We start from the raw sequence: 20706 nt of genomic DNA, 5'->3' as shown, positions 1-20706 counted from the left end.
ATCTTCCTTTGCGCTAGGTACAACTCCAACCAGCAGAGAGTTTCCCCCACCGATTCCCATTGACTCCAGTTTTGCGAGGGCTCCTTGATGCCATACTTGGTCAAATGCTGCCTTGATGTCAAGGGCAGCCACACTCACCTCACCTCTTGAGTTCAGCTCTTTTGTTCATGTTTGGATCAAGGCTGGAATGAGGTCTGGAGCTGAGTGGCCCTGGCGGAACCCAAACTGAGCGTCACTAAGCAGGTTATTGCGAAGCAATTGCCGCTTGATAGCACTGTCAATGACACCTTCCATCACTTTACTGATGATTGAGAGTGGACTGATGGGGCGGTAATTGGCCGGGTTGGACTTGTCCTGCTTTTTGTGCACAGGACATACCTGGGCAATTTTCCACATTGCCAGGTAGATGCCAGTGTTGTAGCTGTACTGGAATTGCTTGGCTAGGGGCGTGGCAAGTTCTGGAGCACAGGTCTTCAGTACTATTGCCAGAATGTTGTCGGGGCCCATGTTGGGGCGGCGCAGTGGTTAGCACCAGCGACCCGGGTTCAATTCTGGGTACTGCCTGTGTGGAGTTTGCAAGTTCTCCCTGTGTCTGCGTGGGTTTCCTCCGGGTGCTCCAGTTTCTTCCCACATGCCAAAGACTTGCAGGTTGATAGGTAAATTGGCCATTATAAATTGCCCCTAGTATAGGTAGGTGGTAGGGAAATATAGGGATAGGTGGGGATGTTGTAGGAATATGGAATTAGTATAGGATTAGTATAAATGGGTGGTTGATGGTCGGCACAGACACGGTGGGCTGAAGTGCCTGTTTCAGTGCTGTATCTCTAAACTAAACTAAACTAAACTAAGCCTTTGCAGTATCCAGTGCCTTCAGTCGTTTCTTGATATCGCGCGGAGTGAACTGAATTGGCTGAAGACTGGCATCTGTGATGCTGGGGATTTCAGGAGGAGGCCAAGATGGATCATGGCTTGATGGTTATGGTAGAGTGGGGGATATGCCGGGCCATGAGGTTACAGTTTGTGGTTGAGTACAATTCTGTTGCTGCTGATGGCCCACAGCGCCTCATGGATGCCCAGTTTTGAGTTGTTAGATCTGTTCGAAATCTGTCCCATTTAGCACAGTGGTAGTGCTTGGCCATGTGAGCCGCATGGAAGATGGCAGGATCCCCAAAGACACATTGTACAGCGAGCTCGCCACTGGTATCAGACCCACCGGCCGTCCATGTCTCCGCTATAAAGACGTCTGCAAACGCGACATGAAATCGTGTGACATTGATCACAAGTCGTGGGAGTCAGTTGCCAGCATTCGCCAGAGCTGGCGGGCAGCCATAAAGACAGGGCTAAATTGTGGCGAGTCGAAGAGACTTAGTAGTTGGCAGGAAAAAAGACAGAGGCGCAAGGAGAGAGCCAACTGTGCAACAGCCCCGACAAACAAATTTCTCTGCAGCACCTGTGGAAGAGCCTGTCACTCCAGAATTGGCCTTTATAGCCACTCCAGGCGCTGCTTCACAAACCACTGACCACCTCCAGGCGCGTATCCATTGTCTCTCGAGATAAGGAGGCCCAAAAGAAAGAAGTGCCACACAACACGATGGAGGGTATCCTCAATATGAAGATGGGACATCGTCTCCACAAGGACTGCGCAATGGTCACTCGTACCGATACTATCATGGACAGATGTTCCGTGGCAGGCAGATTGGTGAGGACGAGGTCAACTATATTTTTCCCTATTGTTGGTTTCCTCACCACCTGCCGCAGACCCAGTCTAGCAGCTATGTCCTTTCGGATTTGGCCAGCTCAGCCAGTAGTGGTGCTACCGAGCCACTCTTGGTGGTGGACACTGAAGACTCCACCCAGAGTATATTCTGAACCTTTGCCACCCTCAAGTGCTTCCTCCAAGTGCTGTTCAATATGGAGGAGTACTGATTCATCAGCTGAGGGGGGGAGGGGGGGGCAGTAGGTGGTAATCAGCAGGAGGTTTCCTTGCCCATATTTGACCTGATGCCATGAGACATCATGGGGTCTGGAGTTGATGTTGGGGACTCCCAGGGCAACGCCCTTCCGACTGTATACCACTGTACCGCCACCTCTGCTGGGTCTGTTCTGCCAGTGGGACAGGACATACCCGGGGATGGTGATGGCTGTGTCTGGGACATTGTAGATATGATTCGGTGAGGATGACTATGTCAGGCTGTTGCTTGACTGTCTGTGGGACAACTCTCCCAACTTTGGCACAAGCCTCCAGACGTTAGTAAGGAGGACTTTGCAGGGTCGACCAGGCTAGGTTTGCCATTGTCATTTCTGGTGCCTAGGTCGATGCCGGGTGGTCTGTCCAGTTTCATTCGTTATTGACTTTGCAGCGGTTAGATACAACTGAGTGGCTTGCTAGGACATTTCAGAGGGCATGTAAGAGTCAACCACATTGCTATGCGTCTGGAGTCACTTGTAGGCCAGACCAGGTAAGGACGGCAGACTTCCTTCCCCAAAGGATATTAGTGAACCAGACGTGTTATTTTCAAACAATCGACAACTTTTTTAAAAATTCCAGATTTTTATTACTTGAATTCAAATTCCACCTTCTGCCGTGGTGGGATTTGAACCCATGTCCCCAGAGCAATACCCTGAGTCTCTGGGTTACTAGTCAAGTGACAATACCACTGCGCCACCGCCTCCCCAACACCAACAGCTGCCGCTCTGTTGCTGCCCTTTAAAAGCTGCTGAGGCTCTGACACCCCATAATGCCCATGGGCTACTCGAAAAATTCAGAGGGGCCCATAAAATCACTTTCAATTGCATCCTTAATCATCTAAATTACTTTTTAATTGCTTGTTTTCAAAATACGAGTGGAGTCCCCACAGGACTTGCTGTCCACCACTCGTGAAATCGCATCCCGGTGTGATGACGCGGAGGCCCGGCCCAATGCCATTTCAAAGACCACCCCCCCTCCCGCCTCCATCGCCATCCACTGCCCCCCCCATACAGTCCCAACCACAGTCCCAGGGAGGATGGGCAGGACATGGGAGGCGACATGTTCAAGGACAGTGGAGGAGAAAAGCGCACGCACACATGCACACACACACACACTCTGTCAAGGATCACTTGACAATGATCAACAGCAGGACCCTAACCAATTTTTGCTCCATCCGTCGCCCAGTTGCAGCAACTGACCTGAGTCAAATAAGCTAAATTGCACGATAATCAAAACCTCTGGTTGTCTGGAATAGTGTTACACAGAGTATTACACTTTACTCAGTAGGCCAGACAAAATGTTCTGAAGAAAAACTCACTGTACTTCAGTAAAAAAAAGCGTATTTAATTTTATAGCTTAGAAACTTATTCAACTGAATTGCTGGCAGAATATGTTAATTTTATACAGAATATTATTTAGACCAAAGAACAAAGAACAACGAACAAAGAAAATTACAGCACAGGAACAGGCCCTTCGGCCCTCCAAGCCTGCGCCGATCCAGATCCTCTATCTAAACATGTCGCCTATTTTCTAAGGGTCTGTATCTCTTTTCTTACAGTTTTCTTACCACTCACAGTACTGTGTACAGTTCTGCTCTCCAAATAGTGGCACATTATGGGTATATCCTGGCAGGACAAAATCACAAATGCGGCAATCCTCTCAAAGGCAGAGCTTCCAAGTGTGTTGGTACCAATTAAACAGAGGCGATTTTGGTAGTTTGGGCATGTCCACAGGATGGAGACAGTTGCATACCCAAAGACCTAGGTATGGTGAGGTAGCTGGAGCCAGATGACCAGTGGGGCGCCCTAGGCTCTGCTTCAAGAATGTTTGCAAGCGTAACATGAAGGCCCTAAATGTTGACTACTGCACCTGGGAGTCACTAGCTGGTGAAATGGGAAACGGAGACACATCCTATGGACTGGTGTGCACGACCACAATGACAAGTTGCTACAGCAGCTTGGCAACAGGCGCCGACGTCAAAAACAACAATGCATAGTGTCACTTGGCAGCTTCACGTGTGGCATTTGTGGCAGAACCTGCCTCTCAAGGATTGGCCTTCACAGCCATCAGCAAAGGTGAACCAAGAGAAGATACTCCACCTAAATGGACTGTTTGCTGCTTGTCCATCATCTTTCGTAGATGGAAAGATGCCAACCAGTACAAAAAGGATACCAAAACAGTGAAAAAATTGTTGAAAAGGTATACAAGTAGGTTAGCAAAATTGAGAGGATGCAGCCATCAGGAAAGATGAACAGCCAATGGGCTCATTAAAAGAGAAGACCTGAAAAGTCTTTAAAATTTTGAAGGATTCTAAAGGGTGGATGTGGAGAAACAGTTTCCACTTGTGGTTAGGTCCAGAACCAGAGGGTATAAATACAAAATGGCCATTTACAGATTGATCCTTGTCACTGCCATTATTGCTATTACTGAGACTTGGTTGAGGGAAGGGCATGATTGGCAACTAAATATCCCAGGATATCGATGCTTCCAGCGGGATAGAGAGGGAGGTAAAAGGGGTGGAGGAGTTGCAGTACTGGTCAAAGAGGATATCACAGCTGTGCTGAAGGAGGGCACTATGGAGGACTCGAGCAGTGAGGCAATATGGGCAGAACTCAGAAATAGGAAGGGTGCGGTAACAATGTTGGGGCTGTACCACAGGCCTCCCAACAGCGAGCGTGAGATAGAGGTACAAATATGTAAACAGATTATGGAAAGATGTAGGAGCAACAGGGTGGTGGTGATAGGAGATTTTAATTTTCCCAACATTGACTGGGATTCACTTAGTGTTAGAGGTCTAGATGGAGCAGAATTTATCAGGAGCATCCAGGAGGGTTTTCTAGAGCAGCATGTAAATAGTCCAACTCGGGAAGGGGCCATACTGGACCTGGTGTTGGGGAATGAGCCCGGCCAGGCGGTTGACGTTTCAGTAGGGGACTACTTTGGGAATAGTGATCACAATTCCGTAAGTTTTAGAATACTCATGGACAAAGACGAGAGTGGTCCCAAAGGAAGAGTGCTAAATTGGGGGAAGGCCAACTATACCAAAATTCGGCAGGAGCTGGGGAATGTAGATTGGGAGCAGCTGTTTGAAGGTAAATCCACATTTGATATGTGGGAGGCTTTTAAAGGGAGGTTGATTGGCGTGCAGGAGAGACATGTTCCTGTGAAAATGAGGGATAGAAATGGCAAGATTAGGGAACCATGGATGACAGGTGAAATTGTGAGATTAGCTAAGAGGAAAAAGGAAGCATACATAAGGTCTAGGAGGCTGAAGAAAGACGAAGCTTTGAAAGAATATCGGGAATGTAGGACCAATCTGAAACGAGGAATTAAGAGGGCTAAAAGGGGTCATGAAATATCTTTAGCAAACAGGGTTAAGGAAAGTCCCAAAGCCTTTTATTCATATATAAGGAGCAAGAGGGTAACTAGAGAAAGGATTGGCCCACTCAAGGACAAAGGAGGAAAGTTATGCGTGGAGTCAGAGAAAATGGGTGAGATTCTAAATGAGTACTTTGCATCGGTATTCACCGAGGAGAGGGACATGACGGATGTTGAGGTTAGGGACAGACGTTTGATTACTCTCGGTCAAGTCGGCATAAGGAGGGAGGAAGTGTTGGGTATTCTAAAAGGCATTAAGGTGGACAAGTCCCCAGGTCCGGATGGGATCTATCCCAGGTTACTGAGGGAAGCGAGAGAGGAAATAGCTGGGGCCTTAACAGATATCTTTGCAGCATCCTTAAACACGGGTGAGGTCCCGGAGGACTGGAGAATTGCTAATGTTGTCCCCTTGTTTAAGAAGGGTAGCAGGGAAAATCCAGGTAATTATAGACCGGTGAGCCTGACGTCAGTGGTAGGGAAGCTGCTGGAGAAGATACTGAGGGATAGGATCTATTCCCATTTGGAAGAAAATGGGCTTATCAGTGATAGGCAACATGGTTTTGTGCAGGGAAGGTCATGTCTTACCAACTTAATAGAATTCTTTGAGGAAGTGACAAAGTTGATTGATGAGGGAAGGGCTGTAGATGTCATATACATGCACTTCAGTAAGGCATTTGATAAGGTTCCCTATGGTAGGCTAATGGAGAAAGTGAAGTCGCATGGGGTCCAGGGTGTACTAGCTAGATGAATAAAGAACTGGCTGGGCAACAGGAGACAGAGAGTAGCAGTGGAAGGGAGTTTCTCAAAATGGAGACGTGTGACCAGTGGTGTTCCATAGGGATCCGTGCTGGGACCACTGTTGTTTGTGATATACATAAATGATTTGGAGGAAAGTATAGGTGGTCTGATTAGCAAGTTTGCAGACGACACTAAGATTGGTGGAGTAGCAGATAGTGAAGGGGACTGTCAGAGAATACAGCAGAATATAAATAGATTGGAGAGTTGGGCAGAGCAATGGCAGATGGAGTTCAATCAGGGCAAATGCGAGGTGATGCATTTTGGAAGATCCAATTCAAGAGTGAATTATACAGTAAATGGAAAAGTCCTGGGGAAAATTGATGCACAGAGAGATTTGGGTGTTCAGGTCCATTGTTCCCTGAAGGTGGCAACGCAGGTCAATAGAGTGGTCAAGAAGGCATACGGCATGCTTTCCTTCATCGGACGGGGTATTGAGTACAAGGGTTGGCAGGTCATGTTACAGTTGTATAAGACTTTGGTTCGGCCACATTTGGAATACTGCGTGCAGTTCTGGTCGCCACATTACCAAAAGGATGTAGATGCTATGGAGAGGGTGCAGAGGAGGTTCACCAGGATGTTGCCTGGTATGGAGGGCGCTAGCTATGAAGAGAGGTTGAGCAGATTCGGATTATTTTCATTAGAAAGACGGAGGTTGAGGGGGGACCTGATTGAGGTGTACAAAATCATGAGAGGTATAGACAGGGTGGATAGCAAGAAGCTTTTTCCCAGAGTGGGGGATTCAATTACTAGGGGTCACGAGTTCAAAGTGAGACGGGAAAAGTTTAGGGGGGATATGCGTGGAAAGTTCTTTATGCAGAGGGTGGTGGGTGCCTGGAACGCATTGCCAGCGGAGGTGGTAGACGCGGGCACGATAGCGTCTTTTAAGATGTATCTAGACAGATACATGAATGGGCAGGAAGCAAAGAGATACAGACCCTTAGAAAATAGGCGACATGTTTAGATAGAGGATCTGGATCGGCGCAGGCTTGGAGGGCCGAAGGGCCTGTTCCTGTGCTGTAATTTTCTTTGTTCTTTGTATTACATTGCATGCATATAGTCTTACAGGATGACAATGGCAAAAGAAAAGAACAAATTTAAATTTCTCGCATAAGCTGTCAATTTTGGAAGACTGCACCACTGTAGTTATTATTCCTATTGGAATCAACTTTCCAAGCTTTCAAATGTTAAATTTTTGAGAATCTGAGGAACTTTTTAAAATCCAAATACCATCCTGTTTATAAAGCATGTGTCATTGTGGTTGAATGAATTATTGCAATTCCCTTTTAAAATATCAAGAGTTGAAGGAGCAAGATACCGCAATCTGTCGGACAGTGAAGGGATGACACAGATTGAAATAAGTCAGCTAGCCAGAGTTGCATTTAGTGGTCTAAAATAAATTCTCATGCATTACATTTCTGTTGGCTAATTTAGATTTTTAAAAACTTTCTAAGCATGGAAAGCACGTTCATATCACCGACAATATGCCATCTAAGTTATTATGACCATCCCTCTAGAAATAATTAACTGCCACATATTGGAAGTCACTACAAATGGGGACTTAAATACTAAAGAAGTACAAATTTCCTGAAACATTGTAGATGAAGAAAAGTTTGCCATACATGTTGCAATGACAAACTGTATCAAAGTCATGCCGTGTCGCTTGTAACAGCGTCATTACAATAAAAGTGATGCATGCCTCTTTGGCTTCTGAACAAAAAAGGTTTGCCAAGCACATTCCCATGAACAGAGTGCCCTTTGTGTTTTGGCTTCAAATACTAATTGAATGAATTTAGTGTGAATTCTTAGCTTTATGTCAGAAACAAACCCTTAAAAAGTTGTCTTTTCCCAAATTTTGTGGATGGCAAGAAAATCAGCTTTTACTCTCAGTTTTTACTGCAGGATCTACATTTTTTTTATTCATTCCTGGGATGTCAGTGTCGCTGGCAAGGCCAGCTCTTATTGATCATCAAAAATTGCCCTTGAGAAGGTGGTGCTGAGCTGCCTTCTTGAACTGCTACAGTCCATGTGCTCTAGGTGCACTCAGAGTGCTGTTAGCGAGGCAGCTGCAGGACTTTGACCCAGCGACAGTGAAGGAATGGCGATATGGGTCCAAGTCAGGAAGATGTGTGACTTGGAGGGGGAATTGCAGGTGGTGGTATTCCCATGCCTCTGCTGCCTTGTTCTTCCAGATGGTAGAGGTCGTGGGTTTGGACAGTACTGTCGAAGGTGCCTTGGTGAGTTGCTGCAGGCCTCTTGTATATGGTACACACAGCTGCCACTCTGCATCAGTGGTGGAGGGAATGAATGTTTAAGATAGTGGATTGGGTGCCAAACAAGTGGGCTGCTTTGTCTTGGATGCCGTCAAGCATCTTAATTGATGTTGGTGCTTCACTCATCCAGGCAAGTGGAGAAGACTCCATCACACTCCTGGCTTGTGCCTTGTAGATGGAGGACAGGTTTTGGGGAGTCAGGAAATGAGTTATTCACCAGAATTCCCAGCCTCTGACCTGCCCTTGTAACCACAGTATTTATGTGGATGGTCCAGTTAAGTTTCTGGTCAATGATAAGCCCCAGGATGTTGATTGTGGGAGATTCAGCAATGGTAATGCCGTTGAATGTCAAGGGGAGATGGTTATGCTCTCTCTTGTTAGTGATGGTCATTGCTTGGCACTTGCGTGGTGCAAATGTTACTTGCCACTTATCAGCCCAAGCCTGAATGTTGTCAAGGTCTTGCAGGCGGGCACACACTGCTTCAGTATCTGAGGTGTTTTGAATGGTACTGAACACTGTGCAATCATCAGCGAACATCCAACTTCTGACCCTATGTTGGAGGGACAGTCATTGATGAAGCAGCTGAAGAGGATTAGGCATAGGACACAGCCCTGAGGAACACCTGCAGCAATGTCCTGGGACTGAGATGATTAACTTCCAACAACCACAAACATCTTTTTTTATGCTAGGTATGACTCCTAGTGGAGAGTTTCCCCCCTGATTCCCATTGACTTCAATTTTGCGAGGGTTCCTTGATGCCAAACTTGGTCAAATGCTTCTTCGATGTCCAGGATAGTCACTCACCTCTGGAATTCAGCTCTTTCATCCATTTTTGGATCATGGCTTAATAAGGTCTGGAGCTGAGTGGCCCTGACGAAACCCAAACTGAGCATTGGTGAGCAGGTTGTTGCTGAGTAAGTGCCACTTGATAGCTTTGTTGATGACTCCTTCCATCATTTTGCTGACGATAGAGAGAAGACTGATGAGGCAGTATTGGACAGACTGGATTTGTCCTGTTTGTGGACAGGACATACCTGGGCAATTTTCCACACTGTCGGGTGGATGCCAATGTTGTAGCTGCAATCAAACAATCTGGCTAAGAGCATGGCTAGTTCTGGAAGACAAGCCAGAATGTTGTCAGGGCCCATAGTCTTTGCTGTATCCACTGGCTTCAGCAGTTCCTTGGCATCACGGAGTGAATTGAATTGTCTGAAGACTGGCATCTATAATGGTGAGGACCTCAGGAGGAGTCCGAGATGGATCATCCACTTGGCACTTCTGCCTCAAGGTGGTTCCAAATGCTTCAGCCTTGCCTTTTGCACTAACGTGCTGGGCTCCCCATCACTGAGGATGGGGATGTTTTTGGAGCCTCCTCCTCTGGTTACTTGTTTGTCTACCACCATTCACGACTAGATGTGGCAGGACTGCAGAGCTTTAATCTGAGCCGTTGGTTGAGGGATTGCTTAGCCCTGTCCATAGCATGCATGTAGTCCTGTGTTGTAGCTCTACCAGGTTGGCATCTCATTTTTAGAAATGCCTGGTGCTGCTCCTGGCATGAACTTCTGCAATCCTCATTGAAATAGGATTTGTCCGCTGGCTTGATAATTGAACAATATGCCAGGCACAAGGTTGCAGATTGTGGTTCAATATAATTCTGCTGTTGCTGATGGCCCACAGCGCCTCATGGATGCCCAGTTTTGAGCTGTTAGATCTATTCTGAGTCTATCCTATTTAACACGATTTAGTGCCACACAACACAGTGGAGGCTGTCCTCAATGTGAAGATGAGACTTTGTCTCCACAAGGGCTGTGCGATGGTCACTCCTACCAATACTGTCATGGACAGCTGCATCTGTGTCAGATAGATAGATGAGAAGGTGTGGATGAGGTCAAGTAGGCTTTTCCCTCATCTTGGTTCTCTCAACACCTGCTGCAGACCCAGTCAGCAGATATGTCCTTCAGGACTCGGTCAGTTCAGTTAGTAGTGGTGCTACCGAGCCACTCTTGGTGATGGACATTGAAGTCCCCTTGCTACCTTCAGTGCTTCTTCCAAGTGGTGTTCAACATGGTGTTCATCAGCTGAGGGAGGGCAGTAGGTGGCAATCAGCAGGAGGTTTCCTTGTCAGTGTTTGACCTGATGTCATGAGCCTTCATGGGGATCACAGTCAATTTTGAGGACTCCCAAGGACACTCACTCGACTGTAAACCACTGTGCTGCCACCTCCGGTGGATCTGTCCTGCCAATGGGACAGAACATACCCAGGGATGGTGATGGAGGAGTCTGGGGCATATACAGTGAAAACACAGGGCGGAAGCAATTGCACACTTTCAATGCTGTTACAATATTTAGTAACCATGAAGATTTTATTTCCAGAATTTACAGACCACATGTATCATAACTTAGGTATATACATGGATACCTTGTGGTGGTGAGTAATCATCGGAGTCTGTGTCACTCTCGCTGCTGTCCTCCACCAGAAAACTGGGATAATTCCAAGACATTCCCAGGATACCATCAGATTCATGAAGTAATACATGAGCCAGCATACGTCCATGGCAGTCCATCACTATCACCTGTCCATCAGCTGTACCAAACAGCACCTACAAAGATACAAAAAGTGAACAGACAGCAAAATACCAAAGAACCAATTTCAATAAAATTCCCTTAGAAAATTGATGCTGAACAATTTAAAGTAAAATACTGAATCAACAATGAAACTGAAGATGAACATTCTATAGAGGGTAAGCATGTACCTCCCACACCATTAATCATTGCTTTACATGGATTGGGTTTAAGATCAATTTTGTATATACAGCAGCCAAATTGCTGCTTGTCGTATGTCATTGTTTTGTTTTGCCTTTACTAGGCTTTGCAGTTTGACATTATGCCAGTCCACAAACAATGTAGCTGTTCCTTGCAGTCTGATGCAGCTCAAAATTGTGTCTGTCACTGTACTTGACAAGAAATGGCCTTGAAATGATCCCTGAATTATATGTACGCTTTCCTAAAGTCGTTAACTGAAAAAAGATTTCTGAAATATATAAAGAGGAAATCCTTCAGTTATAATGAGATTAAACAGATCTTTCAAAACAAAACAAATTGCCAACTTCGTCACAAATGAAATATTTGTCCATTTTTCCTACAAGTAATAAAAATAAATGACTAAAATAATTGCCTTGTCACCAGCCTAGCTAATAATCTGCTAGTTTACAGCTACATCTCTACTAATGTTAATCCAATTCTCTCACAATGGAAATCACAATGGGAATCGGTAACCAAGTTACACAGTCATGAGCATTCGCCATTCTACACAAAGAAATTTTAAAAATGACTGACATAGGTGGCACACAACAAAGGAGATAGTTATTGTTCTCCAAGGCAAATTCAAACGGTGTCCTAATATCAAGGCTCTCTGTAATTAGGTTAGAACCTTAGTATTATGTATGTATATGTATTATTTTGGGATATATTGGCCAGGATTTTGCAGTCCCAATAGCGGCGAACGTCGACCACAACTTTTGGCATGCATACTTACGCCAAAAACCAGAAGTTGCAGCGTGCTTCAATGGGCTCCAGAGGAGCATACGATGATGGTCCCACTGAACCGCGCTGTAAGGCGGCAGGGACCTGTAATTCGACAATTTGGGCTGATTACCCACAAGTTATACTGATTTTCACATTTTTTTATAAAGCTGGTTTTCGATGGTGCAGACCCTACTCGGGAGATTCCGCACTATAAATTAACAAGCCCCTTAACCTAAAGCACCTCTCCACAAGTACATCTAAACGTGCAAGATATTTCCAAACAGCAAGATCTTTTGCAATGCAAACCTCCCGATTCGCAGGGCATTTTGTTTTTAACTTTAGTACTCCATTTTTAAAAATGCACTGAAAGACAAAAAGACATTTCAGGCTTCATAACAAACGCATTGTAAAGATAGCCAAAATCTTTTCTCCCCTTCAAGCATCTAATAGAAATGCAATAGATAGTGCATTTGATACAAATATTGCATTCTGCCATTTACATTGCTCAATCACAAAAACAACGGGCCTCAAAACAAGGATTCGTGATCTTTTTACCGTAGAAGTGACTTTTCAATCCTTAACACCTCAAAATATATTTTAAAGCCACATCGCATCTTCACCTATGTAAACAGTGCCCACAGTGTCTTCAAATATCAGGGGTGTTCGCACACACCTGCTCCATTTGAAATTGCCTATGATGTTTGTAGGTGGCATTATATTAAAGGGCCTTCCAAGCTTAGTGCGCTTTGGCAACATTTTGGATAATATTTTGCCCATCTTAACCCCCATAACTGCAATTCCCCTGCAAAAAAAAGCTCATAAATAGCCTCTACCTGACTGATCTCAATGCACACATTGCTATCCTTGATCTTAAAATGACAAGACAAAACAAACTGAATGCATTATTAAAGGAACATGTGTGAGCTAAAGACTGGAAAAGACAAAGAGAAGGGACAGAGTGAAGGATTTAATTGAATAGGAAGCAAAAGTTCTTTTTCAGGCTCTTCCCACAGCATGTAACCTTTCTGGCAGTGGGTCAGAAAGATCACATACCTTGCAGGCTGATTCACAATGCAGCCACTTTTTGGGCAGGCAATTTTTGATGGAAATAGAGAGGCCTCACTGCAGGTATACACAACCTATGTTAATTATGCAAATTAAGCCATTCACCAAATTTCCCTAAGTCAGGTGACATTTCATCCTCAGCTTGCTGCTCGTTCATGTAAAATGGGCATACAGCAGAGAAACAGGCCTAGTTTGTCACATTCAGTTTGCAGTTCTCTGAATACTAGTTTTTTTTGGCAGCGTGCATTTCTATGTTTGTGCAGTGAACATCACAGAAACCTTTTTTTTGCTCATTCCACATTTTCACTGAGACCTTTATTTTGATAAGATACAATTTCCTTGACAACTGCTGCTACAAGTATAGGTTGCAGATAACTGTTGGGAGGATGTTGGCAGGGCCCTGGGGAGTGTTGTTGAGCAGAGAGACCTTGGGGTGCAAGTACATAGTTCCCTGAAAGTGGCAACACAGGCAGACTGGGTGGTGAAGAAGGCATATGGCATGCTTGCCTTCATCGGCCGAGGCATTGAGTACAAGAGTTGGGACGTCATGTTACAGTTGTACATAACGTTGGTTAGGCCGCATTTGGAGTACTGTGTGCAGTTCTGGTCGCCGCACTACAGGAAAGATGTGGTTAAGCTAGAGAGGGTGCAGAAAAGATTCACAAGGATGTTGCCTGGTTTGGAGGGCTTGAGTTATAAAGAGAGATTGGATAGGCTGGGTCTGTTTTCCCTGGAGCGAAGGAGGCTGAGAGGGGACATGATAGAGGTATATAAAATTATGAGAGGCAGAGATAATGTAGATAGCCAGAGTCTGTTTCCCATGGTAGGCGTGACTAAAACTAGAGGGCATAGATTTAAGGTGAGAGGGAGGAGGTTTAAAGGGGATCAGCTGGGTAAATTTTTCACACAAAGAATAGTGGGTATCTGGAATGAGCTGCCTGAGGAGGTGGTGGATGCAGCAACAGTAGCGACATTTAAGAGGCATCTGGACAGGCACTTGAATGAGCAAGGCATTGAGGGATATAGAATTAATGCAGGCAGGTGGGATTAGTATGGATAGGCATTATGGTTGGCATGGACGCGGTGGGCCGAAGGGCCTGTTTCAATGCTGTACGACTCTATGACTCTATGATGAAAATTCCTTTGGGTATTTCCATAGCCCTGCATGAATTGGACGAGAAGGACCAATTCACAAAGGCTCAGAAGTTCACTACTGCATCCCACACAACCACAGGATTCTTCCAGGCCACGTCAAGGCATACGGCAGGTAAGCCAAACCATTCCGATGAAGGGTCACTGACCCGAAACGTTAACTCTGCTTCTCTTTCCACAGATGCTGCCAGACCTGCTGAGTGGTTCCAGCATTTCTTGTTTTTATTTAAGCCAAACCATTGTTCATTCCTATATAAAGCAAGTGGTTGACACCATGTCTGCCAGGAGAAATACTATTAGTATGCTCCCAGTGCAAAGGTGATACCAATCTATACAAAATCAAAGTCACAGTTGGAGCTTTCTGTGAAGTTTTGGACTCCATGATATAGGAATGCTGCTACGGCAACACAAATAAGAAGGCATTAAAAGTTGGTCTTTCGTTGAGAACAGAGGAGATTAAGGAATGGTATGATGGGTGAGAAGTTTAGGATGGGAGTTCTAGACTGTAGTTTCAAGGTGGGATGAACGGTATTGGGTTGCATAAGAGACAAATATTGGAGAAACAGAGATTTCGGCCATGGGGATGGAAGTTGGTTGAGGGGGGTGTTACAGAAACAAGGAGGAAAAGATCATGGAAGGTTTAAAGACAAGACTGAAAGTTCCAAATCTGGAACTTTGTCAGCAACAAGTTTATGGAGTTTGTAATGGGGGCCAACGATAACAGCTTCAGTCTTCTAAACAGCTTCTAATCTTCTAAAGTTTTAAATTTAAAGGGTTTAGTCATGGCAGGAGAGCTTGAAGCCATGGTTTGCTCCTCTTGCTGCATGTGGGAATCCGGGAACATTTCCAGTCCCCGGGACCAGCATGTGTGCAGGAAGTGTGTCCAGCTGCAGCTCCTGGAAGCTCGAGTTTCAGAGCTGGAACGGCGGCTGGAAACACTATGGAGCATCCGCGAGTCTGAGAGCATTGTGGATAGCACGTTTAGAGAGGTGGTCACACCGCAGCTGAAGGGACTTGAGGAAGGCAACCACCAGGCAGTCCAAGAGAATCAGGCAGGTAGTTCAGGAGTCCCCTGGGGTCCCGCTTGCAAATCAGTATTCCATTTTGGAGGCTGATGAGTCTGGTTCCTCCAGGGAGTGTGGACAGAGCCATGCTTCTGGCACCACAAGCAGCCTGTCTGCACAGGAAGGGGGAAAGAGAGGAAGAGCAATAGTAATAGGGGATTCTATAGTCAGGGGAACAGATAGGCGCTACTGTGGCTGTCAACGTGACTCCAGGATGGTGTGTTGCCTCCCTGGTGCCAGGGTCCGGGATGTCACTGAACGGCTGCAGGGCATCCTGAAAGGGGAGGGTGATAAGGCAGAGGTCATGGTACATGTTGGTACCAATGACATAGGTAGAAAGAGGGATGAGGTCTTGCATCAAGAATTCAGGGAGTTAGGTAGTAGACTAAAAAGCAGGACCTCTCGGGTTGTAATCTCTGGATTACTCCCAGTGCCACGTGCTAGCGAGTATAGAAATAGGAGAATAGCACAGGTGAATGTGTGGCTTAAGAGTAGCTGCAGGAGGGAGGGTTTTAGATTACTGGATCACTGGGACTGTTTCTGGGGAAGGTGGGACCTGTACAAGTGGGACGGTCTACATCTGAACCAGAGGCGGACTAACATCCTTGCTGGCGGGTTTGTCAGTGATGTTGGGAGGAATTTAAATTAATTTGGCAGGGGAAGGGGATGCAGACTCCGAGCAGAATAGGGACACAGCTAAACACAGGAAAGCGAACAAGTCAGAGGGAATACAGCGGAAGAAAGTTTCAAGGGAGTAAGACCAGGATGGAAGGCCTCTACTTTAATGCCAGGAGTATTGCAGGTAAAACGGATGAGTTAAGGGCAATGATTGACACGTGGAATTGTGATATAGTAGCCATCACGGAGATATGGTTGAGGGAGGGGCAGGATTGGCAGCTCAATATCCCGGAAGATAGAATCTTCAGGCAAGACAGAGGAGGGGGTAAAAGAGGAGGGGGCATTGCAATATTAGTTAAGGAATCAGTTACTGCAGTAAGGATATCTTGGAGAGGGCATCAAATGAAGCTTTATGGGTAGAGTTTAGGAATAGAAAAGGGACAGCCACATTGCTAGGTGTTTATTATAGACCCCAGATAGTCAGCGGGAAATTGAGGAGCAAATATGTGCGCAATTTGCAGAGGTGTGTAAAAATAATAGGGTAATTATATTAGGTGATTTCAACTTTCCCAACATTAATTGGAATAGTCATCATGTTAAGGGCTTAGATGGAGTGGAGTTCTTAAAATGTATACAGGAGAACTTTTTAGCTCAATATGTAGAGGATCCAACAAGGGAGGGTGCAGTGCTCGACCTAATTCTGGGGAATGAAGCCGGACAGGTGGTTGATGTGTTGGTGGGGAAGCATTTTGGTGTTAGCGACCACAACATGGCACAATTTAATCTTGTTATGGAGAAAGAAATAGACAAGTTGCAAAAAAAGGTTTTGGATTGGGGGAGAGCGAATTTTAGTAAAATAAGGCAGGATCTGGCCAAGGTAGACTGGAAAGAGTTACTTGTCGGGAAATCTACAGAAGAGCAGTGGGGGGCATTCAAAAAGGAAATGGGGAGGGTACAGACCCAACACGTTCCCTCTAGGGTAATAGGTAGGAGCAACGAGCCCAGAGAACCATGGATGACCAGAAACATTCAGGGTACGATGAGAAGGAAGAGAGGCTTTTAGCAAATACAAGGAGAGCAAATCAATGGAAGCATTAGTGGAGTACAGAAAGTGTAGGATGGAGCTTAAGAAAGCAATTAGGAGAGCAAAGAGGGGATATGAGAAAGCTCTGTCTGGTAAAAGTAGGGAAAATCCCAAGATATTCTATAAGTGTATCAATGGGAAGAGGATAACCAGGGAAAGAGTAGGACCCATTAGGGCGCAAGGGGGAAATTTGTGGGTGGAGCCAGAGGACATTGGTAGGGTGTTGAACGAATACTTCACATCTGTCTTCACCCAAGAGAAAGAGGATGTAGATATGGAACTTAGAGAGAGAGACTGTGAGATTCTTGAGCAAATTGTCATAGGGAGTGACAAGGTATTGGAGGTTTTGGAAGGCTTAAAAGTGGACAAATCTCCAGGTCCGGACGATTTGTGTACCAGGATGCTGTGGGAGGCGAGGGTGGAGATTGCAGGGGCTCTGACCCTAATTTTTAATTCCTCTCTGGCCACAGGGGAGATGCCAGAGGACTGGAGAACAGCTAATGTGGTCCCACTATTTAAGAAAGGTTGCTGAGATAAGCCAGGGAACTACAGACCAGTGAGTCAGTGGTAGGGAAACTATTGGAGAAAATTGGAGAGAATCTATCACCACTTGGAGAGGCAAAATTTGATTAGGAATAGTCAGCATGGCTTTGTCAGAGGGAGGTCATGCCTAACAAATTTGATCGAATTTTTTGAGCATGTGACCACATGTGTAGATGAGGGTAGTGCAGTTGATGTAGTTTACATGGATTTCAGCAAAGCCTTTGAAAAGGTCCCACATGGGAGACCTATCAAGAAAGCAAATGCACATGGGATACAAGGTAACTTGATAAGGTGGATTCAAAATTGGCTTAGCTGGAGGAGACAGAGAGTGATGACAGACGGCTGTTTTAGTGACTGGAAGCCAGTGTCCAGTGGCGTACCACAGGGATCTGTGCTGGGTCCCCTATTGTTTGTCATTTATATAAACGACATAGATGACTATGTCGGGGGTAGGATCAGTAAGTTCGCAGATGACACAAAGATTGGCTGAGTGGTTAACAGTGAGGTGGAGTGTCTTGAGTTCCAGGAAGATATAGACGGGATGGTCAAATGGGCAGAAAAGTGGCAGATGGAATTTAACGCTGAAAAGTGTGAGGTGATACATTTTGGAAGGAGTAATGTGACACGGAAGTATTCAATGAATGGCCTGACACTGGGAAATTCCGAGGAACAAAGGGACCTTGGCGTGTTTGTCCATAGATCTCTGAAGGCAGAAGGGCAGGTTAATAGGGTGGTGTAAAAGGCATATGGGACACTTGCCTTTATCAATCGAGGCATAGATTACAAAAGCAGGGAGGTCATGTTGGAGTTGTACAGAACTTTGGTAAGGCCACAGCTAGAGTACTGTGTGCAATTCTGGTCGCCACATTATAGGAAGAATGTGATTGCATTGGAGGGGGTGCAGAGGCGATTCACTGGGATGTTGCCTGGGATAGAACATTTAAGCTATGAAGAGAGGTTGGATAGGCTTGGGTTGTTCTCACTGAAGCGGAGAAGGCTGAGGGGTGACCTAATCCAGGTGTACAAGATTATGAGGGGCATGGACAGGGCAGATAGGGAGAAGCTTGGGCGGCACAGTGGCGCAGTGGTTAGCACCGCAGCCTCACAGCTCCAGCAACCCGGGTTCAATTCTGGGTACTGCCTGTGTGGAGTTTGCAAGTTCTCCCTGTGTCTGCGTGGGTTTTCTCCGGGTGCTCCGGTTTCCTCCCACAGGCCAAAGACTTGCAGGTTGATAGGTTAATTGGCCATTATAAATTGCCCCTAGTATAGGTAGGTGGTCGGGAAATATAGGGACAGGTGGGGATGTGGTAGGAATATGGGATTAGTGTAGGATTAGTATAAATGGGTGGTTGATGGTCGGCACAGACTCGGTGGGCTGAAGGGCCTGTTTCAGTGCTGTATCTCTAAAAAAAAAAGCTGTTCCCCTTAGTTGAAGGGTCAGTTACGAGGGGTCACAAGTTTAAGGTGAGGGGCGGGAGGTTTAAGGGGGATTTGAGGAAGAACTTTTTTACCCAGAGGGTGGTGACGGTCTGGAATGCCCTGCCTGGGAGGGTGGTAGAGGCGGGTTGCCTCACATCCTTTAAAAAGTACCTGGATGAGCACTTGGCACATCATAACATTCAAGGCTATGGGCCAAGTGCTGGCAAATGGGATTAGGTAGACAGGTCAGGTGTTTTAATGCATCGGTGCAGACTCGATGGGCCGAAGGGCCTCTTCTGCACTTTATTATTCTGTGATTCCCAATGTTCTGCTGGAAGAAATGGTGGCTCATCCTAAATTGGATGTTGGACAAGCAATTGACAGCACAGAGGAAGTGGAAGGGTTGAAAGAGATGAGTAGAGATGGGTACAGCTGGGTGCTGTTGGAATAAATGAAAGCTGACTTATTTCTGGAGAGGGTATTACCAAGGAGCAGCATGCATTTGAGGAAGAGGAAGGGGTCAAGATTCCAGAGATGAATGGAAGTCATTGCTAGAGATGGTCTAAGCACAATCAATCAGATAGGTAAGACTGGAGCTAAGCAAGGGCATCTCAGTGAGTTGGAGAACTGAGGATACATGTTGGAGGAGGATGCTGGGTTCAACCATGTCAAAGGCTGCAGAGGTTGAGGATGATAAGAAGGAATAATGCAACAGTGCACAAATGCAATGAGGCTTATGCCACCACCCAAGTTCCTGATTAAGAACAAATGGTTCAGACACTTAGGAGGTAATTGGTTATTTGGTTCACTCTGGTTGGTTCTCTTCTAAGGTTCAGCCAAATTTTACACCACCACCATCATCTTTTGCACACTGCAATTTTGCCACACAAGAAAAATGGACATGCAGGAGAAGAAGACGACCCACAGTCTTGCACTCTCAAAGGAAGATGATGACAAACAGGAGTACAGAGATGAAGATGTTATACAAGCAGGGAGATTGTTCTGGACATTTACTTCCAATAATGGACATATCCTATCATAGACCAACTTTTATTTTCCATATGCATCATCTCTTCAACGTCAGACAGCTGTTTTGTCCGAGAGAGACGGTGTTGAGGTAGAGCTGGTTTTCCTCAATCCATGTGTGGAACCCAACATTGTGTTTTCAGATGACGTTACCATGCAGATGAGAAATAGGAGGGTGCCAAGCATAGATCCTTGAGAGACTCCAGAGGTAAAGGTGCAGAACAAAGGACAGTACAGCACAGGAACAGGCCATTCGGCTCTCCAAGCCTGCGCCGATCTTGATGCCTGCCTAAAGTAACACCTTCTGCACTTCCGGGGTCCATATCCCTCTATTCCCTTCCTATTCAGGTTCCAGGCACTCAGCACCCTCTGTGTAAAAAACTTGCCTCGCACATCCCCTCTAAACTTTGCCCCTCGCACCTTAAACCTATGTCCCCTAGTAACTGACTCTTCCACCCTGGGAAAAAGCTTCTGACTATCCCCTCTGTCCATGCCGCTCATAACTTTGTAAACCTCTATCATGTCGCCCCTCCACCTCCGTCGTTCCAGTGAAAACAATCCGAGTTTTTCCAACCTCTCCTCATAGCTAATGCCCTCCAGACCAGGCAACATCCTGGTAAACCTCCTATGTACCCTCTCCAAAGCCTCCAAGTTCTGCTGGTAGTGTGGCGACCAGAATTGCACGCAATATTCGAAGTGTGGCCTAACTAAGGTTCTGTACAGCTGCAACATGACTTGCCAATTTTTATACTCTATGCCCGACCGATGAAGGCAAGCATGCCGTATGCCTTCTT

General features: G+C 45.9%; 1 protein-coding gene across 4 annotated transcripts in view; it reads right to left on the bottom strand.

The window, feature by feature from the left end:
• tulp4a (TUB like protein 4a) overlaps positions 1-20706 on the bottom strand; it is a 560980-nt gene that overhangs the window by 266220 nt on the left and 274054 nt on the right. For all 4 annotated transcript variants that reach the window (XM_068044726.1, XM_068044727.1, XM_068044728.1 and 1 more), the window contains one exon: positions 10836-11016. In XM_068044726.1, coding sequence (XP_067900827.1) covers positions 10836-11016 — 181 coding nt within the window. The remainder of the gene's footprint in view (positions 1-10835; positions 11017-20706) is intronic.

Source organism: Heterodontus francisci, chromosome 13 (genome assembly GCF_036365525.1).
Source record: "Heterodontus francisci isolate sHetFra1 chromosome 13, sHetFra1.hap1, whole genome shotgun sequence".
Taxonomy (NCBI): Eukaryota; Metazoa; Chordata; class Chondrichthyes; order Heterodontiformes; family Heterodontidae; genus Heterodontus; species Heterodontus francisci.
The sequence above is the reverse complement of the archived record's forward strand: the minus strand, read 5'-3'. Positions and strand labels throughout refer to the sequence as shown.